Below are 18,409 nucleotides of genomic sequence, written 5' to 3'. Positions count from 1 at the left end.
CTCTCATCTGAGGAGCATTAGTGACCTTTCAGTTTGACAAAAAGCCCTGCAGCCCTGCTGCCTCCTTCAGCAGCCTAAAACTCTTAACTTTGTTTTGATCTTTTATATTTTTTTAGAAACAATTACTCTTGAGTTTTAAGCATTTGTAAAAAAACAAAAGTGATGAATTAATTAAACACTGTAATTTTCTCCCAAAGGACTCTCGTCACAGTAATCTGCTATCAAAGCTGCCTATTAGATGGCTTGCCAAGTGATTTGTTTCAGATATGTAGGGATATCTTGTAATAACTATCATAACCCTTAACTTTTCATCTAGCTCCATCATCAGGTCAACATTTTAAATTGTCCAATACTATGAACAAATATCTGCAAAGCTAATGACATTCTCATTAGCCTAAACTGTAATTTGCTAATTAGCCAACATAGCATTCTAACACGCTAAACTAGATGCGTTAGCATTTAGCTCAAAGCACAACTCGGCCTCTTAAACCCTTTATCTAATCTTTATTCTTTACACTCTACTCTTCTTTCTCTACACTAGTCTTTTAGTACAGCCTTTTTTTTAAAGATAAATGCAAAATGGAATATGTGTACAGCACAATGTAAGGTTCACATTTGAACCTTTTCTTTACTTATTATCCCGTTAGCCATCCCTCCAACATCTTCCCCCTAACCCAACCCCCCTGGTCAATAATGCACAGTGTTCGGACTCTTACAGAAGTATAGAAATAGCCAACATAAGAGAAAAAGCAAGCAGAACTAATAGAAACAAAATTGGTAAGTACGTAATTATCAGTACAGAGGAAGAAAGATGATCAATAAATAGCACAGCCTTGACAAATAAACCTTTTAATCATTTTACTCTGTGCCAGTATTTTGGATTTAGCTGGGCCTATGTACAAAGTGTGTAACTTATACATTGAAAGCAGCAGTGTACAATAAAACCTCCAGAAAATATAAATAGGCATCTGCATATGCTTGAATCAACTTGTGGAAATTAAAACACATATATCTATCTATAAATCGGAATATCTCTGTGCGTGTGTGCCCACACATGCGCAGTACTTCAGCGGGGGCGGGGACTTGCTGAATGTGGTGTCTTGCCAAAAACTGATCATCCGCCAAAAACCCATTGCTGTATACCCTACATGGGTACATGATGAAATAGTGGACACGCTGAATTTTGAGCTGACTGAGCCACGCTGCAACATGTGTAATAGGTTGGGGCTCTCTAACACGTTGTTTTGTTGCAAACATTTGTTTGCAGCTATTCTGCATGCTACCACAATCACGTGTATTTGAACTGTTTGGCTTTCTATACATTGTGTGACTGCTACACAAAAAAAGCGGACACGTTGAACCTCTACATGAGCTGCAACCGAACGACGACTGATTGAACCTGCAACATGTGTTACATGTTGAGTTTTAGAAAAAACAAATTACAAAAAAAACCATTCTCTATCCCTTTACTTATGCTATATAAGACCGCCTATGACTACACAGTACAAGTTCTGCTTTCAAATGTTTAGTTAAAGTAAAAGGGAGGCATTATCACTCAGCATAATGTATTTCGAGGTGGAGATTTTCAACCCCAATATAATGCTGGATAGTTTAATGCATCATATTTGAATTGTGATATATATATATATTGTGAGTAGAATCTGAATCTGCAACGTTCTCTGACAGGTAAATGTATGTTTTCCTCTGAAGTGCAAGTACACAGTAAGTCAGTAGTATAGGCCTACAGTTGCATATTAAGTGCATTGGGGGCCTTCTGTAAGTTATTTCAGAGTACAATGGTTCTAGAGAAAGCTGCAAGCAGCAATGCAGGAGACCAAGCAATCGGCCCATTCCAAACAGGAATGTTTTGAACATGCACGGCAATAGTAGAAATAAGCTTTTAAAGCAGCCGTTATTATGTTATTATGCTACACAAACAATTAAAGCATGGCACAAGAACAAAGCATATGTGTTTGTGCTCCTGACTAACAAAATGTGAAACATATTTACCACAAAGATACCTATTTGCTTCATCAGACATCAGGCATAATGCAATGCTTCAGAAAGGTTAGTCATCCAACACAAAATGACGTAGACACCTGCAGTGACATATTTCCGTCAGCTGTGTACCTGAGACATGAGCAATGATACGTTTGAACAGCCCATCACACAGAAATGGTGTCAGACATAAACCATCTGAGCTCTGCTGGACAGCCGCTGATTACTGTTGCAGAGTAAACATTTGTTAGGCCTCTCTGTACAAGCAGAGATAGGCTCCGGCTCAATTGACAGGGTCCCCTAAATTGTGTCCATGACGCCTGATCCATCGCGTCAAAACCATTAAGAAGGAGACTGGGTGTGATGATAATGTATTGATCAGGTTGTGATGGATGACCACTGAAGATATATAAGTGAAGTTCTTTGCCGAGCAGAGTTATCGTCCAGATCTGTCCATCCAAAGAGAGAGGCACCATGCTTTCTGTAGCTCTGTTTTACCTCGTAGCTGTGATTTGTTCTGCAAGACGGACACATGCTCTACCTCTGTACCCTGATACCAACCTGGAGCCACAAGCAGGTAGGACTCTCTTGTTTTCTTTAATTTTACGGAAAAAGTTGGACAGCTTTAGTTCAATTTGGCTTTTTAAACTTGACCTTTTGTTTTCAGCAACACTGTTTACTCGGCTTTTCTGTTTTACTGCATTTGTGTGAGAAATTAGCTAAGTTGGTATACACCTTAATGACGTAAAAGTGTATTCAAAAACATACATAAACTAAACCAAACCTCGAGATCAATACATTTCTAGCTTAACTTTACTAAAATATTTAAATATCTTTTTCATTTTTGCTCTTAAAGATGTGATTAAAATAAATCCCAAAGTACATTTTATAAGTTATTCTGTTAAACTCAGGAATATAATTGTCCCAATGACAGGATGATGAGAGCATGTTGTTTTATCTCAACAGATTTCCTTCAGAAATTAGTGTCAGAAGTGGAGGATGGACCCAACACTGCTGAGGGGGAGCAGAGAGAGGTGAATAACCTGTATCCTCTATTGATGCAGCACAATGGAGGGAGAGAGTCCTGGAATAAAGGTAAAAATAATACTAATATCGTGCAGATAAATCAGTCACATATGGTCAACATAATGATTTTTTGACCTTCTACCTTTATGTTTTTTAGGGGCTAAAGATTCAGCACAACAAGATAAATTTACTAACATGGTAAGGTACACGTCCTCTACCTGTAAGAAAGTAATAATATAGCACTAGATACTGTATAGCAATTCAAATAAGTTAAAAGTGAAATGGCACAGAAAGACCAAGTAATGCAAAATTAGATTTTAGTAAGTTTAGATATGGGTAGATTTAAAGGAAGTCACAGAGTGAGATTAATTGCAACAGGGAAGTTAAATGCTTCTCCTTTAGTTTTAGGTCTATGGGGAGGGGGCGGGGAATTCTGAAATTGAGTGTAGATATGGGCACAAAAGCTCACAAATGTATGCTGGAATCAGACCACAGAGTGCTTTATAAGTATTGCCCTAAGATCAATTCTAAAATCAATTTAATGAAAATGCCAGTTAAAATGAGGGTTATGTTTTCAGTTAAAGCTCTGGCTGTAGTGTACCACAAATGAATGTACAACATTTCATCCGCATAATGTTATGTCTTTCTTGTTTTGAGGTCGAGGACCTCAGAGAAGTCGTCTTGAAGCTGGCAGCGGCTGACAAGCTTCGCTCTCAGGGTTTTCTTAGATCAGAACAGAACTTGCCAAAAACAAACAAAAGAGGTAAGTGACTCTTGTTCTTTTCTATCAAGCACACACCACACCTGCTCTTTAAACACGGACATGTTGTCTGAGCTGAGGTTATTATAATGCTATGATATAATAAGAAGGATGTTTAACTAAGGCTAGTGCCGTTTAACGTAGCACAGATCACTTACACCTAAACAGCACCACAACATTCTGCTCAAGTCCACTCTGAAACTATTACATTTTACTAGATACTAGTAATAGTAAGTACTAGTACTAACCCCACTAAAGTGAAAGTAAGCGGTACTTTATTTTAAGTGCTCATGACAGATGCACTAAATGTGATTTCAGATGTAGTGAAGTTTACTTCTTTAGTAAAACAAATACTGACTTTAAAAATATAGGATAACACTTTACTTTAAGCCTCCAATTTAGCATTAAACATTTATAAAGATTTAATGTAGTACACTAAAATGCTTTTTATGAGTAAATAAGTAATAATAATGTAATTATGTACTTAGTACTAATAATAGAGCGCCACAGCATATAGTCAGTTGCAGTATATTTTATTTATAAAGCCCAAAAATTACAAATTGTCTTTAAAGGACTATATAAGATGGAAAATAAAACACACTTGATGATAGCAAAAATAAGATGAAAGTTAAATACATAGAATGCATAACATTGAAAGTTAAACCCACTGAATAATAATAATAACAAAAAAATAAAGTTGAAAATAATAAAATCAGTGCCTATTTTTTTAACATGAGTGGTGGAGGAAAACTCTTCTTTTGCTTCGAGTGCACATTCTTGTTTATCGGTGTTTTAAGCCCCCAATGTCTCCTTCAAGGCAACGCTGTGAGCGTTGACTTCAAGGCACCTAACCCTAACCCTAACCATTGCCTAATCCTAGTGCCTTCTAGGCAGCGGTGCCTGGAAGGAGACGTTGGGGGCTTAAAACACCATCGAGCCACACATTTCAATTGGCGTCTAGGTCTCTGAGGCTATACATAAATGACCAGTAGTAAAATGGCAATATGGAGAAACAGCTTGACAATATTTGTTAAATATTAAAATAAATAAGTGAAATATGTTAAAGTGTTTGGAATGAAGAATGTGGATTATATGAAATTTGACTTCAACGCTTGAACTCTCTGACGCCCCGACAGCATGTTTCTGGAAATACTGTGTCACCAACTAGAGCCCAGCTGCTGCAGGGCGTTTGGTGTGACTTCGGCACGGCCTGGGTGGCAACGCCTTCACCACTGTCCATCATCATTTTTATTTTCATTTTCATTTTGCACCAATCAGTAGCCTATATTCACCTTCTATACTGGATCAACAGAAACTATATTTTTGGAGCTTTAAATTGTTTTGTTTTTGTGTCTGAAAATAAACTTGAATATCAGAAATGCCATTTATGTGACCTGCTTTTGATTGTGATATATTAAGGTAAATAAAATTATAATATTTAAAGAAGGGAGCGTTATTTCACTAGTCAGCACACAACAATCAAGATTATGAAATTTGAGTTTGATAATCGTTTTTATTAGTACGATAGTGAGAGAATTGAATCATCAGCATGGAAAATATCTATTTACACTATAAACAGAAACATCAATTGCACATGTGGCCTTTTCAACGTGGCATAAAGATACCATCTGTCTGAGTGACTATGAATACACAGTCAATACATACAACCAATAAAACATTTTGCTTCAGCATGTCCCAAAGTCTTACTCCAACAACAGGTGAAGGTTTTTAAGGTGGAATAGTGTCTGATTCATGGCCACAGTTTACTCTTGTAGGTTGTAGCGCCCTCTACAGATCACCATCTCCAAGTGGACGCTTACACTAAGTAAAACAAAAACGGGACAGAGCATCAAAGGTTTTATTTCCTCTTGTTGACTACATTGAAGTAAGTCTTCTCGATTTCAACATCAGCCGGACACGTCTGTTTGAACTCCTCTCTCTCGTAGGCGTTTTGAAGGTATGTCCACACGCCTGTGAACTCTGCAGGGATGTCAAAGTCGCAGTACTTCTTGGCAGCAACCTAAATAAATGGGAAGGAAGATTACAATTACACTAGGTGCATAGGTGACAGAAGTACTGTTACGGCTGTAAGCAGTCCAACAAAGTGCTGCCGCGAGGGACTAAACACTGAGACACTTAAGTAAAAGTACAAATACAACAATGTGAAAATACTCTATGCTATACTGTTTAATGTTCTTTCCAACAGTGTATAATATTTTATGATAATTGTAGGTTTCTAAAATCCTAATATGTGAAGTCTATAACTGTCATATAAATGTAGTGGATAAAAAAAAAAAATACAACATTTATTTTTTCAACGCAGTGGAGTAAACGTATAAAGTAGTATTCGACAATGAAATACTCAAGTAAACTGTAAAAATACTACTGAAAATAAAAGTATGTAAGTATTATCAGCAAAATGAACATAAAGTATAGAAAGTAAAAGTATTCATTATGCAGAAAATTGGCCCTTGTAACTGATGTATTATTATAAATGACATGACATTTTTTTCATGTAACCCCTGGACCCAGAGTGACTCATGTATGAGGCTGAATATGTGAAACGTACAAAGCATTTCTGTTCCCTGTACTATTCAAACTTTAGGGACAACGTGTCTCTGTGATATGATAATGCTTGACACTGAAGTCTGAAAAGTACAGAGTAGCCTACAGTGGTTGTTATCATGTTCTTAATGCTGATGTGTAAGCAACATTTTACTGTTGAAGCTGGTGGAGGTGGAGCTAGTTTTAACCACTTTAAAGCTAGTTTTAACCACTTTATACACAGTTCTGTAGTTTAGTCTAGTTGTTTCCAACCTAGGGGATAGGGCCCCTTCAAATGGACACAAGATACATCTGAGGGGTCGTGAGATGATAAATGAGAGATAAATAAAGAGAAAACAAAGTTCTGATACACACTTTTCTATTTATTATTTTGACTTTCTCTAATTTCTTGCTTTTCTTTGGTGAAATATTGGAGAATTTAACCCCTTTGGGCCTTGAACAGTTATTTAAATGAAACTATCTCAGCAGATTAGAGGGAAAATCCCTCTGTGGTGGAACTATTTAACAACTCATAGACATCTGAAATGTTACAAGTTGCCCAGATGCTGTTTTTTTTTTTTTTTAAGGAGTCACAAGCCAAAACAGTTGAAACCCACTGGTTTAATATAAACGTATCATATGTTTTAATGTAAAATCTGAACATGAAAATAACATGTAACCATATAGTGGTCAAATAAATTAGTAGTGGAATAAAAAGGACAATATTTCCCTCTGAAATGTAGTGAAATAAAAGTTTAAAGTAGCATGAAATGCAACAAACAAACTTGAGTAAGTCAAGTAAGACACCTAAACAGCCAGGAAACTAAAACAAAACCTACACTATACCAGATATTACCCCAAAATGAAAACACAACTGATGCTCTGTCTCACCCTGATAACGTGCAGTTTGGGCAGCAGGTTGCAGTCAGCCAAAGTGAGGCGGTCCCCGTCCAGAAACTTCCTCTTGGAGATGGTGATGGTTTCTCTGGAGTTGTGGTCGATCTCCTCGGGGAGAGGCGAGATCAGGTAGTTGTCCAAGCGCTTGAACTCCCGCAGCAGGTTTTTCTCGTGGACTGGTGGGTCAAAAACACAGAGATAGGTTGTGTTGTTTTTGTGTGGTGTAAATACCTACAGGTAAACTGTAAGGTAAAATCTAAATATACAGTAAGTAGGCCTACATTTACCCAAGTATTTTCAATTTTAAGGTAGGCTACTTTTGAGCTACGTTACGTGAGGGCTTCCATTAGATGCAACTTTATACATTTACTCCACTACATTTATTTAACATCTGTTGTTACTTGTTACTTTGTAGATTAACGTATTGTATACACAAGTTATGATGAGTTTATAAAATACAATGGATTGCTATGGGTGAATCCCATCAAACTGAATATAAGTAAAAATCAGCTTCTGAAGCATTACATCTCACATCCATATAGGTGAGAATAAGTGAGGAAACCTTATGAGCTGTTACATGTTAAATTCATTACAACAGCATCCAACTTACAGGCGTTATTGGGACTGTTCTTGATGAAAGCAGAGAACTTTGCAAAAATGTCAGCACCCACGTCAAAGGACTCTTTGTTTAGCGGGCTGAGATGAGGATACCTGCAGGAATGAGAGAAGAAAGGAGAAGCCTGGGAGTAAACTTGTTTATTGAGAATAAGCCATCATCAAAAATCAGACCTTATTAATATTTGTGTAATGATTAAGCGCAACAATACCTGGGAGGGGCCAATGTTTGTTCAAGAAACTCCTCGATTTTGATGAAGTCTGTTTTGAGGGTGCCGTTGTAGAGGAGGAAAGGAGGGTTGGTCCCAGGGGCCAGGTCTTTGAGCTCAGCTGGCTTCCTGGAGAAAGAGGATGTAGAAAGATGGAGGGGAAGGACTGTTATCAAGCACGTCAAAACTTAAAGCCTGTTGGTTATCGAGGCTGTCAGAACCAAATGTGGCTCTGTGGATTAATGATTTTAACATTGGCTGTTGGTTTAGTTAAAAAAACACAGCACTGGGAGTGGTCAGCTGTTTAAAAGGCCTGTGTGCGTGTGTGTGTGTGTGTGTGTGCTCTGAATCATTCAATTATTGGCATCCTTTCAAAGTTTCCTGATCTTATTTACTCACCGGTAATGACCCTGAGAAATTAACACAATAAAGCCTCAATTAAAGAAGGGATTTGTTTGACAGCGACAGAGAGCTCTTTGTACACTTTGGCTTTACGGGCCCCTCCCTCTAACCTCGGTCAAACAGAGCGAGCAACACACTTATTCATAAGTGAGAAATGGTTTGGATTGCTCTTAATTTCTCTTGCTTGCTTAATAGACTTCTATGTGAAAGTACCCATTACCAGATGCTCAGGAAGTGTGGAGGGGTGCTTACTTCCTCATGTCGACCGTGGTCACTGTAAACTTGACTCCTTTCAGCCACAAAACCATGAAGAGCCGCTGACAGAACGGACAGTTCCCCACGTTCTCACCATCATGTCCAGCCTGAAAAACACAAAAAGTAATGTTCAGCTTTTTTGACCACATGAGCCACAAATGTTTTGCCAGTGAAGCAATCACAATAACTCTTTTCTCGTCTGCCCATAAACAAGCGATTTTGGAAGTGAAAGGCGAGTCTGGACAGTTTCCTCATGGAAGGGAAAGCAGGCATTGTGTTGGAGTGGAAAACAACAGATTAAATAACTAACATTTGATCTCCTCCCTCTCGATGTCAAAGGGAATAGTTTGACATTTTGGGAAATTATTTGCTTTCTTGCTGGAAGTTAAATGAGAAGTTTGACACCACGGTCACGACTGTACGGTAAATTTGAGTAGAGCTAACAGCCTGTTAGCTTAGTTTAGCATAAAGCCTAAAAGCGGGGGGAACAGCTAGCCTGGCTATGTTCAACGGTAAGAAAATATTATCTTATCTTATCTGTGCCCGACCAAGAAATAAATCTGCACATTACTCAACATAAAACCACAAATGTTGGGTTTTCACTTACTCTGTGGTACGGATGAAACAAAAGAGATATAACGTATTAATTAGTGAGTTTTCGAGGTGGCGGTCGGCAGTTGTTTTTTTTCTTATCTTTGCACAGAGCCAGGCTAGGTGTTTCCCCTTGTTTCCAGTCTTTATGCTAAGCTAAGAATCTGCTGGCTCTATAGCTTCGTACCCACACAGGGTCGTTTTCCATCCTCATATTTAAACCAGAGAACGTAACAATCGCGGTTTTAAACATGTCGTTAACGTTGTGAAATGGTCACAGTTTGGTTACATTTAGGCACAAAAACTATTCAGTTACGTTTAGAAAAATATCGTAGTTTGGGTTAAAATCATGTACATTTGTTAGTTTACTTCACTTCCGGTTACGCACATGACGCAGAACGTGACGTAGACCCGTTTGTTCTGTAAAGTAAAAAAAAAAAAACTGTTAACTTTCATTTTCAAGTTTGTTTGACAAATCTACCACCCTAACCTGCCTCCTCCTTACACTCGTGCTTGCTGCTTGAACAAACAACTTATGGGAGAGGAAAGTCTCTGTTTAATATATCAGAAGGAACACTGTCTCTGCACAGATGGCATCAACAAAATCACATTTGTGGAGAATGAAGAGATCCTGTATGATAATGGTTGGCTATTAGGCAACAACATGAGGTGAGAAATGAGAAAAATGAATATTTGTTCATATAGCATGTTGATATAGAGGACTTTACATCTGAATGTGTGCGTGAGTAAAGTGGGTGTGCCTGGTTCAGGCTGGGGGCCAGTCACCCTGCATGTTCTCAGCTCTGTCTGGGTGTGTGATGATAAGGTGGACTGTCCTGATAAAAAATGTGCTGTGACCCTCAGCAGGGATACAAACACTTCAGCATCTGTGGCACACGGTATCTGTAGATGGAGTTGTCCTCTGATTGTTTATACATTAACACACTGTAGATCTCTGCCCTTTTACCATGCTGATAAGTGAGCAGCAAATCCTTTATCTTTTCCTCTAAAAGAGAGGATATAAAACAGGTAAACTAGGACACATAGTAGAAATGAATCCTATGTTCTTTTGACAATGAATTCAGGTGTAATTGACTTAATAATTAGTGAAATTGAAAAGAAATTACTCACCTTAATGAACAACTCAATGCTTGGCTCCTTGTCAGAGTTCTGCCGAAGTGCCATGTTGTCCCAACAAAAGTTAAATAAGTTTAATTCACTTTCCTTTATTTTTAATCCTTGCTCCAGTCAAAGTTTCTCCTGAAGTTCTTTGCACCCCAGAAATCCACCCACAGAGCTGGAGAGAAAGAAATCAGATAACAGAGCCCTTGAACAAGTGCTGCTCTGGTTTCAAGTGTCTCTGCGGTCGTGGTTGTCAGGAGAAAGTGTAACACCTCCTGGCTGGTTAGGTTTTGTCTGAGGGCTCCTTGGAGGCTATCGCTCTGAACTTACTTCACAAGTCAGGGGAGAGGGAGGATCCAGAGAAATGGGCGGGGTACTCCCTCTTATATACCCAAAGCCAGCTTAAAATAGTTTCCTCTGCTCATTGCAATACACAGGAACTGATAACAGCATGTGACTCAAAAGACACAAATTCAGACAATTCATTTGGGCCACTCACATTCCAACACAGTTACAGATATGGAGGGAATAATAGATTAGGAGCACTTTTGAAGACTGTACTTGACACAAAGCACTCACTGTTCAGGCAAACAGAAGAGACACCTAATCTAATTTTGAGGCAGAAAGTTCTTTTGTCAACACAGGAATGTAAGAAATACCTGAACAAACTGTTTAAACGTTTCTTGGTGTGCGTTTGTAATTTTGATTAGGATTTATGGGTATATTTTGCTGCAATTATAAAGTAAAAATTAAAAAAGATGTCTTTTTGCTTCAGTGCTTTTTGACATACACAAATCCACTTAATGCTCTCTTAAAATATAATTTATAGCTGAATAAAGAAGTTGAAGGTAGAATAGAGTCGATGGGATAAAGTAATTAAGTACATTTACTCAAATGCCATAGTACAATGTTTAATGTACTTTGAGTTCCCCACATTATAGAAGGAAATACTTTTTGTTTCATTACATTTTTTTGACAACTATAGATAGTAGTTACTTTAATACATTTTAAATATTAAGTCATTTTTATTTCATCTGTATATACAAATTATTAGTTCTACTTTAATTGTTTTTCCTACTTGTTGGTTTCTTTTTACCATCAAAGCAATTTCGTTGCTGTGTACGGAGACATGACAATATATTCTAAAATTAGCTTCATCTTGACCAGTTACAACAATAAAATGCTGGTTGAAGGTTAATAATAAAATAATAAATAATAATCCAATAACAGAAAAAATAATAATTAACTAATTCTGCATAGTGATTACTTTTATTTGTCATCCTTTGAGTACATTTTACTGATAATATGTACATATTTTGACCAAGTAAAAGATTAAATGCAAGACTTTTACTTGTAATGGAGTGGTTTACACTGTATACAATATCCCATTGTTTTGCTACTTTCAGTTAAAAAAGATCTGGATATTGCTATACCACTGTTTTTTGCTAATAGTATAATGTTTTCTACTCTATTGGAAAAGGTCAAGTTGGGTTTTGTCACCATTCTTTTCAAACAATGGCGGCATATTTATTTCAGGGGTATTTTGAGTAATGCATCATGGTGACGGGAATCCCCTCAGTGTTTTGAGCATAAAACGAAAAAGTTACTTTTCATTGCTGACTTGTTGTACATGAGTTATTGAGGCGTCAAGAAAGTATGAAAAAAGCTTTGTGCTTTACAGCTTAAGACATTTGATTTTTCCCCCCCACTGAATACAATAATTGTTCTAAGTGGTAATTAGTAATGAATAATAATAAAAGTAATGAATATGGCAGTTAACTTTCATCAGACAGTTTGGGAGTGAAAGCTCAGCTCAGTATCTGTGTTTCTTGTAATACTATCAATTACAGTAAATAGGGGAAGGGAAATTTTTATGACAAAATCCCCACGTGGTTTGGACTTCCCTAAAGAAATAAGACCAACATCATGGGCAGAATTATGCAATGCAGCGCAAGGAATTCAAAACAGAAGATATGAGGCTCTGTACTCCACTTTGCTTTATGTGGCTCTGTGCCATGAAAAACAAACCCATCAAATTGAAATTCCAAACAAATCCTGGACATTTTATGAATAACACTTAACCATCACAGGAAATATAAAAGTGGCAGAGAAAGAGAAGAAAGCATCCTCCTTTTTCCTTTTAAATATCTACAAAGTCAGGGAGGTTATGACCTGAGATTTCCCAAATGTCTGAAAGCTAATCTCCATTTCCACACAGTGGTACCACCCATCTTTCAAGTAGACAGTTTATAAAAAACAATTAGTCTCTTTATTGACACTTCCTGTGGGAGGTGAATGGAATTTTACTGGAGTATAAGGTGGGAGTGTCACTCTTACTTACGCACATGATTAAAACGTGACCTAGCCTCCATTATAATAATGTCCACTCCGCTGCTATGGAGGGAGTGTTTATTGGAGCTTGTGTGATAAATGTCTGAAGTGCCATTCAGATATTAATTTTGATTCACCATCACAAGTGGCTGCAATTGCTGATAATGTCACAGTCATCACTGGTGAATGACCTCACATGTATTATGCATCAGTGTTTGGTTGGTATGACAACAGCCATCACACACAAGGGTTGTGTAAGAGAGGAATTTAAGGTTCAAATCACAGCTTTTATAGTAAACTGAAACCAACTGATTCTGGATAAGCAGAGAGGACATTCAACAAGAGAGATTTCCTGAGTATTTATGGAAAAAAATCATCAATGACCTTCTCAATCCCTCTTCAACAGAGGAGAGAGAAACACATATCTCCGCTGGACACATAGCAGCTGGAAGTGACCTCCTGGAAACAAGTGCCTTATCTCCATAAACAGGACGCTCACTGTTGACAACCCAGTCCAAGAGAACGAGTCTTGATTTTGCCAATATGCGCACACACAGACGCACCCTTGCACGCACGCACACACACACACACACACGCACGCACGCACGCACGCGCACACACACACACACACACACACACACACACACACACACACACACACACACACACACACACACACACATACGGTCAAGACTACAGAAGAGCTCGGTAGGTTGGAAAATACCTTAAATAGCTTAAGGGGGAAATAGCTACTCCGGCTCTCTTCAGTTACATACATAACTACATTAGTGTGAATTGGACTTACAAAAATAAAATTTACAATAAGTTGTAAATCACATGTGGTCCCCTGGTAATACTAGTTGCTTGCAAACAGGACTTAAGAGGTGTTGGTAGGCATATGTTTGAAGTTTGGAGATAAGGAACTGTTTCCCGCTGTTTCAAGTCTTTACGCAAAGCTATAGCCTCCTAGCTGCAGCTCCTGAAGGACTAACCGTGCGTTCATGGACATCGGAAAAACGTTTTTCCGAGTGAAAACGTCACCATTCACGTAACTTCCTGTGGGAATCAGAGGTGGGAAACTCGGGCTGGATTTTGATAACCGAGTTTCCCAGTTGGTGACGCGTTGTTGACAACTGACGTTTGATGGAGGCGACTTTGGTTCACTGAACATATTTCAGTGATAATAAACTGTTTATTGTGGACAAATGCCTCTGCCAAGAAACATACACAGACATAACATGTTTAAAATTATTCATAAATAGGCCTATGTATAAAAAAACAACACATTATCCGTGTCTTTTCCCGTTGGTTGTCCTGCAGATGACACAAACAAACACCTGACGATGTGCTGTTTGGATAAGAAAACAGCAGAAAATCTTTTTGTTATTGTGGCCTCCATGTTTGCACACACCTGATACTCTCGGCTACGGCCAACAGTTGGTGGCAGTCATGCAAAAAGTTGTTATGCCAAACGCCAATATAACAGAAGAAGAAGAACACGCATCCCGACCATGTCCTATGTGTACTAGTGTAGAAGTTTGGTATCATTTCGGGCATTATTACGCTGCCAGTCGGAGAAACAACATAACCAGGGGGGCGGTGCCTGTTATTCCGAGGTGGCATGAACGCAGCATCAGCCAACATGGGGCGAACGCTCTTACTAGGTGAGCTAGAGTTAGCGTAGAGTAGCGTTATCAGCTGAATAGCTTAGCGCAGGGGCTAATGGATCCAGTGATGTATCTCGTAAATGATCCCACTAATAATGCCCGAAATGATACCAAACTTCTACACTAGTATAAATAGGTTATTTACTCATAAAACGATGGATTGGAAAGTTTGTAAGTACACCAGAAGTGTATGTAAATAACACTTGCCTGCTGACTTCTGGGGCCTGTTTCACAAAAGCAGAATATATAAATCCAGGATAACTGATAAAGCCAGGCTTGACCTAGTCTAATCTGTGCATCCTGGCTTGGTGCGTTTCACGAAGGCCAAGCCAGGCTGAGGAGGAGCGACTAGGTTGAGCCAGGCTGAAGTAATTCAGATAGATGCGCGTCCACGGCTTTCCTCAAAAGACCGCAAGGTCGATCACAGATTTACTGATGCCAACATGGAGAATACGCATTGTACATACTTTATACAGAGTGAGCAGCAGCTTCTTGTGGAAGTATGACGACGTGAAACACATTATTTGTTTAAAAAGAAAAGAAACACGGCCGCTGTAATGAAACAGGCGAGAACGAAAAGGCAGACGATCACGGACCGACTGAATGCGTAATTGTAGCCTAAATATATACATTAACTGACCACGGCTCTGAATTGAAGCCGTCATAATCATTCCATTCAAGGTTTAGGCTACTAATCATTTTCACAAATTAACAGTTGTACTCTTTGCCTTAAAAGTAAGCAGAAGATAATGTTACTCAGGAAATTTACAATGAAGATCAATTTTCTACAACGCTAGAATATGATGCGTAAATATCTCTTTCACTCTGTTCCTCCCTCTCTCTCTCATGGGCTAAAATATAAGTTTCCTAAGTCATATTAACTTCCACTGCTCGCTTTTAATGCAAAGTGTACAACTGTTCGTTTTTGCAAATGACAGTGACTCATTGAATGGTTTCAGTTAAGAGCAGTATTTCATAAATGTATATTTTTAGACTATCATTCAGTTGGTCCGCTATTATCTGCCACACTTTTTCTCACGTTTCATTTTTTTTATTTTTTATAGAGGACGAGTTTCCTTCTCTACATATTATATGCCTTGCTCCCTGTATATATGCACATAGAAAATAAAGACACTGAAGAAATTGGACTCTAAAATCTAGAAACTATGAAGATAATTAAGTGATAAATTCCATGCACACTTACATTAATGGAACAGAGTGATATTCATCAGTTATTTCCCCCCAAATATAAGGTCAAAAACCATTGAGGTATCCTCTCCCTGTGGTTCCATGAATGTACTGTAGCCTACATCACTAGATAGTTACTGGTCCAGTGAACTAAGACTATCATTTGGGAGGATTGTACAATTAGGATATGTTCTTAAAATTGTACAATCCTCCCAAATTATATTCCCAGTTTACTGGACAACATAAATTGTGTGCTAAAAATGCCAAATACAATGCACATGGAAGTGGAACAAACATGATCCTTATTGTTAAAGAATTTAAAAAAAATTAATCAACTAAAATATTTCAAGGTGCATTGGTCAACTATAGAAATGTACAGCATTGTATGTATTGCTCTTAGTAACAGACTTCATTTGAAACACATTTGAAATGTTATCAGCCTTTTCTAATTATCTCAACAACTGCCATAATATATTCATCAAACTTCTAACAACAATATGAACAGCAGTCTTCATACAGCAATATAACAGTAACAATGACTGTCACATGAATAATTATAAATAAAAAAAATAATGGTCACAACTTGAAATAATAACAGTACTTAAAATAAACAGCAAAATGCACCTGTTGTATTTTAATCCAGGCTGATAATGACAATAGGGTAAAACCACTGCTGGGTGATCAGAAAAGGCTCCAGGATTAAATAAATCCTGGCTGTTAGCCTTGTCGGGAGCAGGCTAGCTGTACAGAATAAATCTCCATGGTGATTTATGTGCCTCCGCTTTCGTGAAACCGAATCAAGGCTTAATAAATCCAGGATAACTGGGAAATCCCAGCTTAATCCCTTATCTTGGTTTTGTGAAACAGGCCCCTGCTCTCTGCTGTTGTTGTTGTTGTTGTTGTTGTTGCTGCTGCCGGTGTTCTAACGGAACACCATACCCATCAGAATGGGATACCTTCGGTTAATGCGCATGCGCAGCAGTGAAATTTGTGGGATTGCGCATGCGTTAAATTTAAACCATCATTTCAGCATACCTAAGATTACAAGCGGTAAGTGTTGGTGTATTATATCCAACCCGGTCTCACGGCAGTTCGTGTAAATGGCCACGTTATTCTTAATCTATTGATACGTGTTCACGGAGACGTTTTTCTCGTTTTTTACGTGTAAATGTAACGTTATTTTTTACGTGTAAATGTAACGTTATTTTAGCACTTGTAAATGTAACGTTATTTTTTACGTGTAAATGTAACGTTATTTTAGGACTTGTAAATGTAACGTTATTTTCGCGGGTAAGGGCCGCCGGGGGACGAAAGGTTCGCTCCATAAGCCGCGAGACGCCCGCTGGGGACCCGCTGGATGAGGTGGCCGGAGGCGGCCCGAAAAAGGACGCTCCATAAGCCGGAGGAGCGCCGGTGCCCCGCTGGTGAAATACATTACTTTACATTTTCGTCTTGTCCACGTAAAACCAACAAAAACGTCTCCGTGAACACGCATATCAATCGATTCAAATAACGTCACAATTACGAACTTCCTTGAGACCGGGCGTTATATCGCATTAAACAATGGGCTATCAAAACAGCATACCTCTTTTATAAACTGTATTTTTTTTTATTAAACCAGGGGTTATCAAAACAGCATACCCTTCACAAACACTGGTATGCTGTTTTGACAAAGTAGGCCAAATTGACAGACCCCGCTACAAAACTAAACTTCCGGTATGCTATTCTGACAAAGTATGCTACATCGACAGAACACCGGCAGTTAGACGAGTGCTTAGGGCCGTCTACAAATTACAACACCAAAAAGAGATGCAACAAAAATATTTATTAATTTAATGATTAAATAAGGTAATGTCTCCAAACTTACCTCAATTATAACTTGTCTCCTGCTAGTTATACTACAGCACTTACTTTAAAAAAAAGTTAAATTAATAAATATTTTTGTTGCATCTCTTTTCGGTGTTGTAATTTGTAGACGGCCCTAAGCATTCTTACTGCCCATTAGGTAGCAGCAGCAGCTGCAGCTGCAGCAGAGACGAGAAGCCAGCAGGCAAGTGTTATTTACATACACTTCTGGTGTACTTACAAACTTTCCAATCCATCGTTTTATGAGTAAATAAACTAGGCTATTTATACTAGTGTAGAAGTTTGGTATCATTTCGGGCATTATTATTGGGGTCATTTACGAGATACATCACTGGATCCATTAGCCCTGCGCTAAGCTATTCAGCTGATAACGCTACTCTACGCTAACTCTCCCAATGTTAGACCCAGGTGAAAAAAGCTTCTGGGGGGGTGTTTGGCTCGAGGTCATGGTGCAAAGGACCCTAGGGTGAAATTACTCCGAACCATCACTTTAAAGCGTAAACAGAGTTTACTAAAAACAAAGGTTTTGAACAACTCACTTTAGCAGTTGGTTTTTCCGCTCGCTGCCATCTCAGCTTTTTAGTAAACTCTGTGTACACAAACAATGTTCTCAATGCTGGAGTTCATGTGTAGAGCCCCTGGTGATACTAGCACAGTTTCATGTTGGGTCCAGCCTTCTTAGTGTTTTAGAAATGGCGATTTTGATGCAATCATAGTAGTGCCCCCAGCACTCCCATTCAAAAGGCCATTTGACCGAAAACGAAAATACGGTCAATCTTAAAAGTGGCGCTTCAGTCCTTATTATGCTTTTAAACGAAAGTCTGACTTGGGTCAAGGCACAAAAAGACCCTAGGTTGCATTTTGGCGAGAGTTATGCTTTAACACGCAGACATGGACATCGAACAATCTAAAATAAAGCAAATAAGTGCATTTCCCAA

General features: G+C 38.4%; 2 protein-coding genes across 2 annotated transcripts; one reads left to right on the top strand and one right to left on the bottom strand.

The window, feature by feature from the left end:
• The first annotated feature begins 2,307 nt into the window (after window positions 1–2,307).
• Window positions 2,308–5,168, top strand: urp1 (urotensin-related peptide 1). The gene is made up of 5 exons (XM_039814043.1): window positions 2,308–2,575; window positions 2,965–3,093; window positions 3,182–3,222; window positions 3,682–3,787; window positions 4,921–5,168. The coding sequence occupies exons 1-5, from the start codon at window positions 2,473–2,475 to the stop codon at window positions 4,950–4,952; spliced, it is 411 nt and encodes a 136-aa protein (XP_039669977.1). The 5' UTR covers window positions 2,308–2,472; the 3' UTR covers window positions 4,953–5,168.
• A 109-nt stretch (window positions 5,169–5,277) lies between these two features.
• Window positions 5,278–10,769, bottom strand: clic2 (chloride intracellular channel 2). Its single transcript, XM_039814042.1, has 6 exons — window positions 10,429–10,769; window positions 8,704–8,813; window positions 8,053–8,178; window positions 7,836–7,936; window positions 7,220–7,401; window positions 5,278–5,804 (listed from the first exon to the last, which is right to left on the bottom strand). The coding sequence occupies exons 1-6, from the start codon at window positions 10,480–10,482 to the stop codon at window positions 5,643–5,645; spliced, it is 735 nt and encodes a 244-aa protein (XP_039669976.1). The 5' UTR covers window positions 10,483–10,769; the 3' UTR covers window positions 5,278–5,642.
• Between the last annotated feature and the right edge of the window lie 7,640 nt (window positions 10,770–18,409).

Source organism: Perca fluviatilis, chromosome 10 (genome assembly GCF_010015445.1).
Source record: "Perca fluviatilis chromosome 10, GENO_Pfluv_1.0, whole genome shotgun sequence".
In the NCBI taxonomy this organism is placed as follows: domain Eukaryota; kingdom Metazoa; phylum Chordata; class Actinopteri; order Perciformes; family Percidae; genus Perca; species Perca fluviatilis.
Note: the sequence above shows the minus strand (reverse complement) of the source record. Positions and strands in the feature narration are given on the sequence as shown.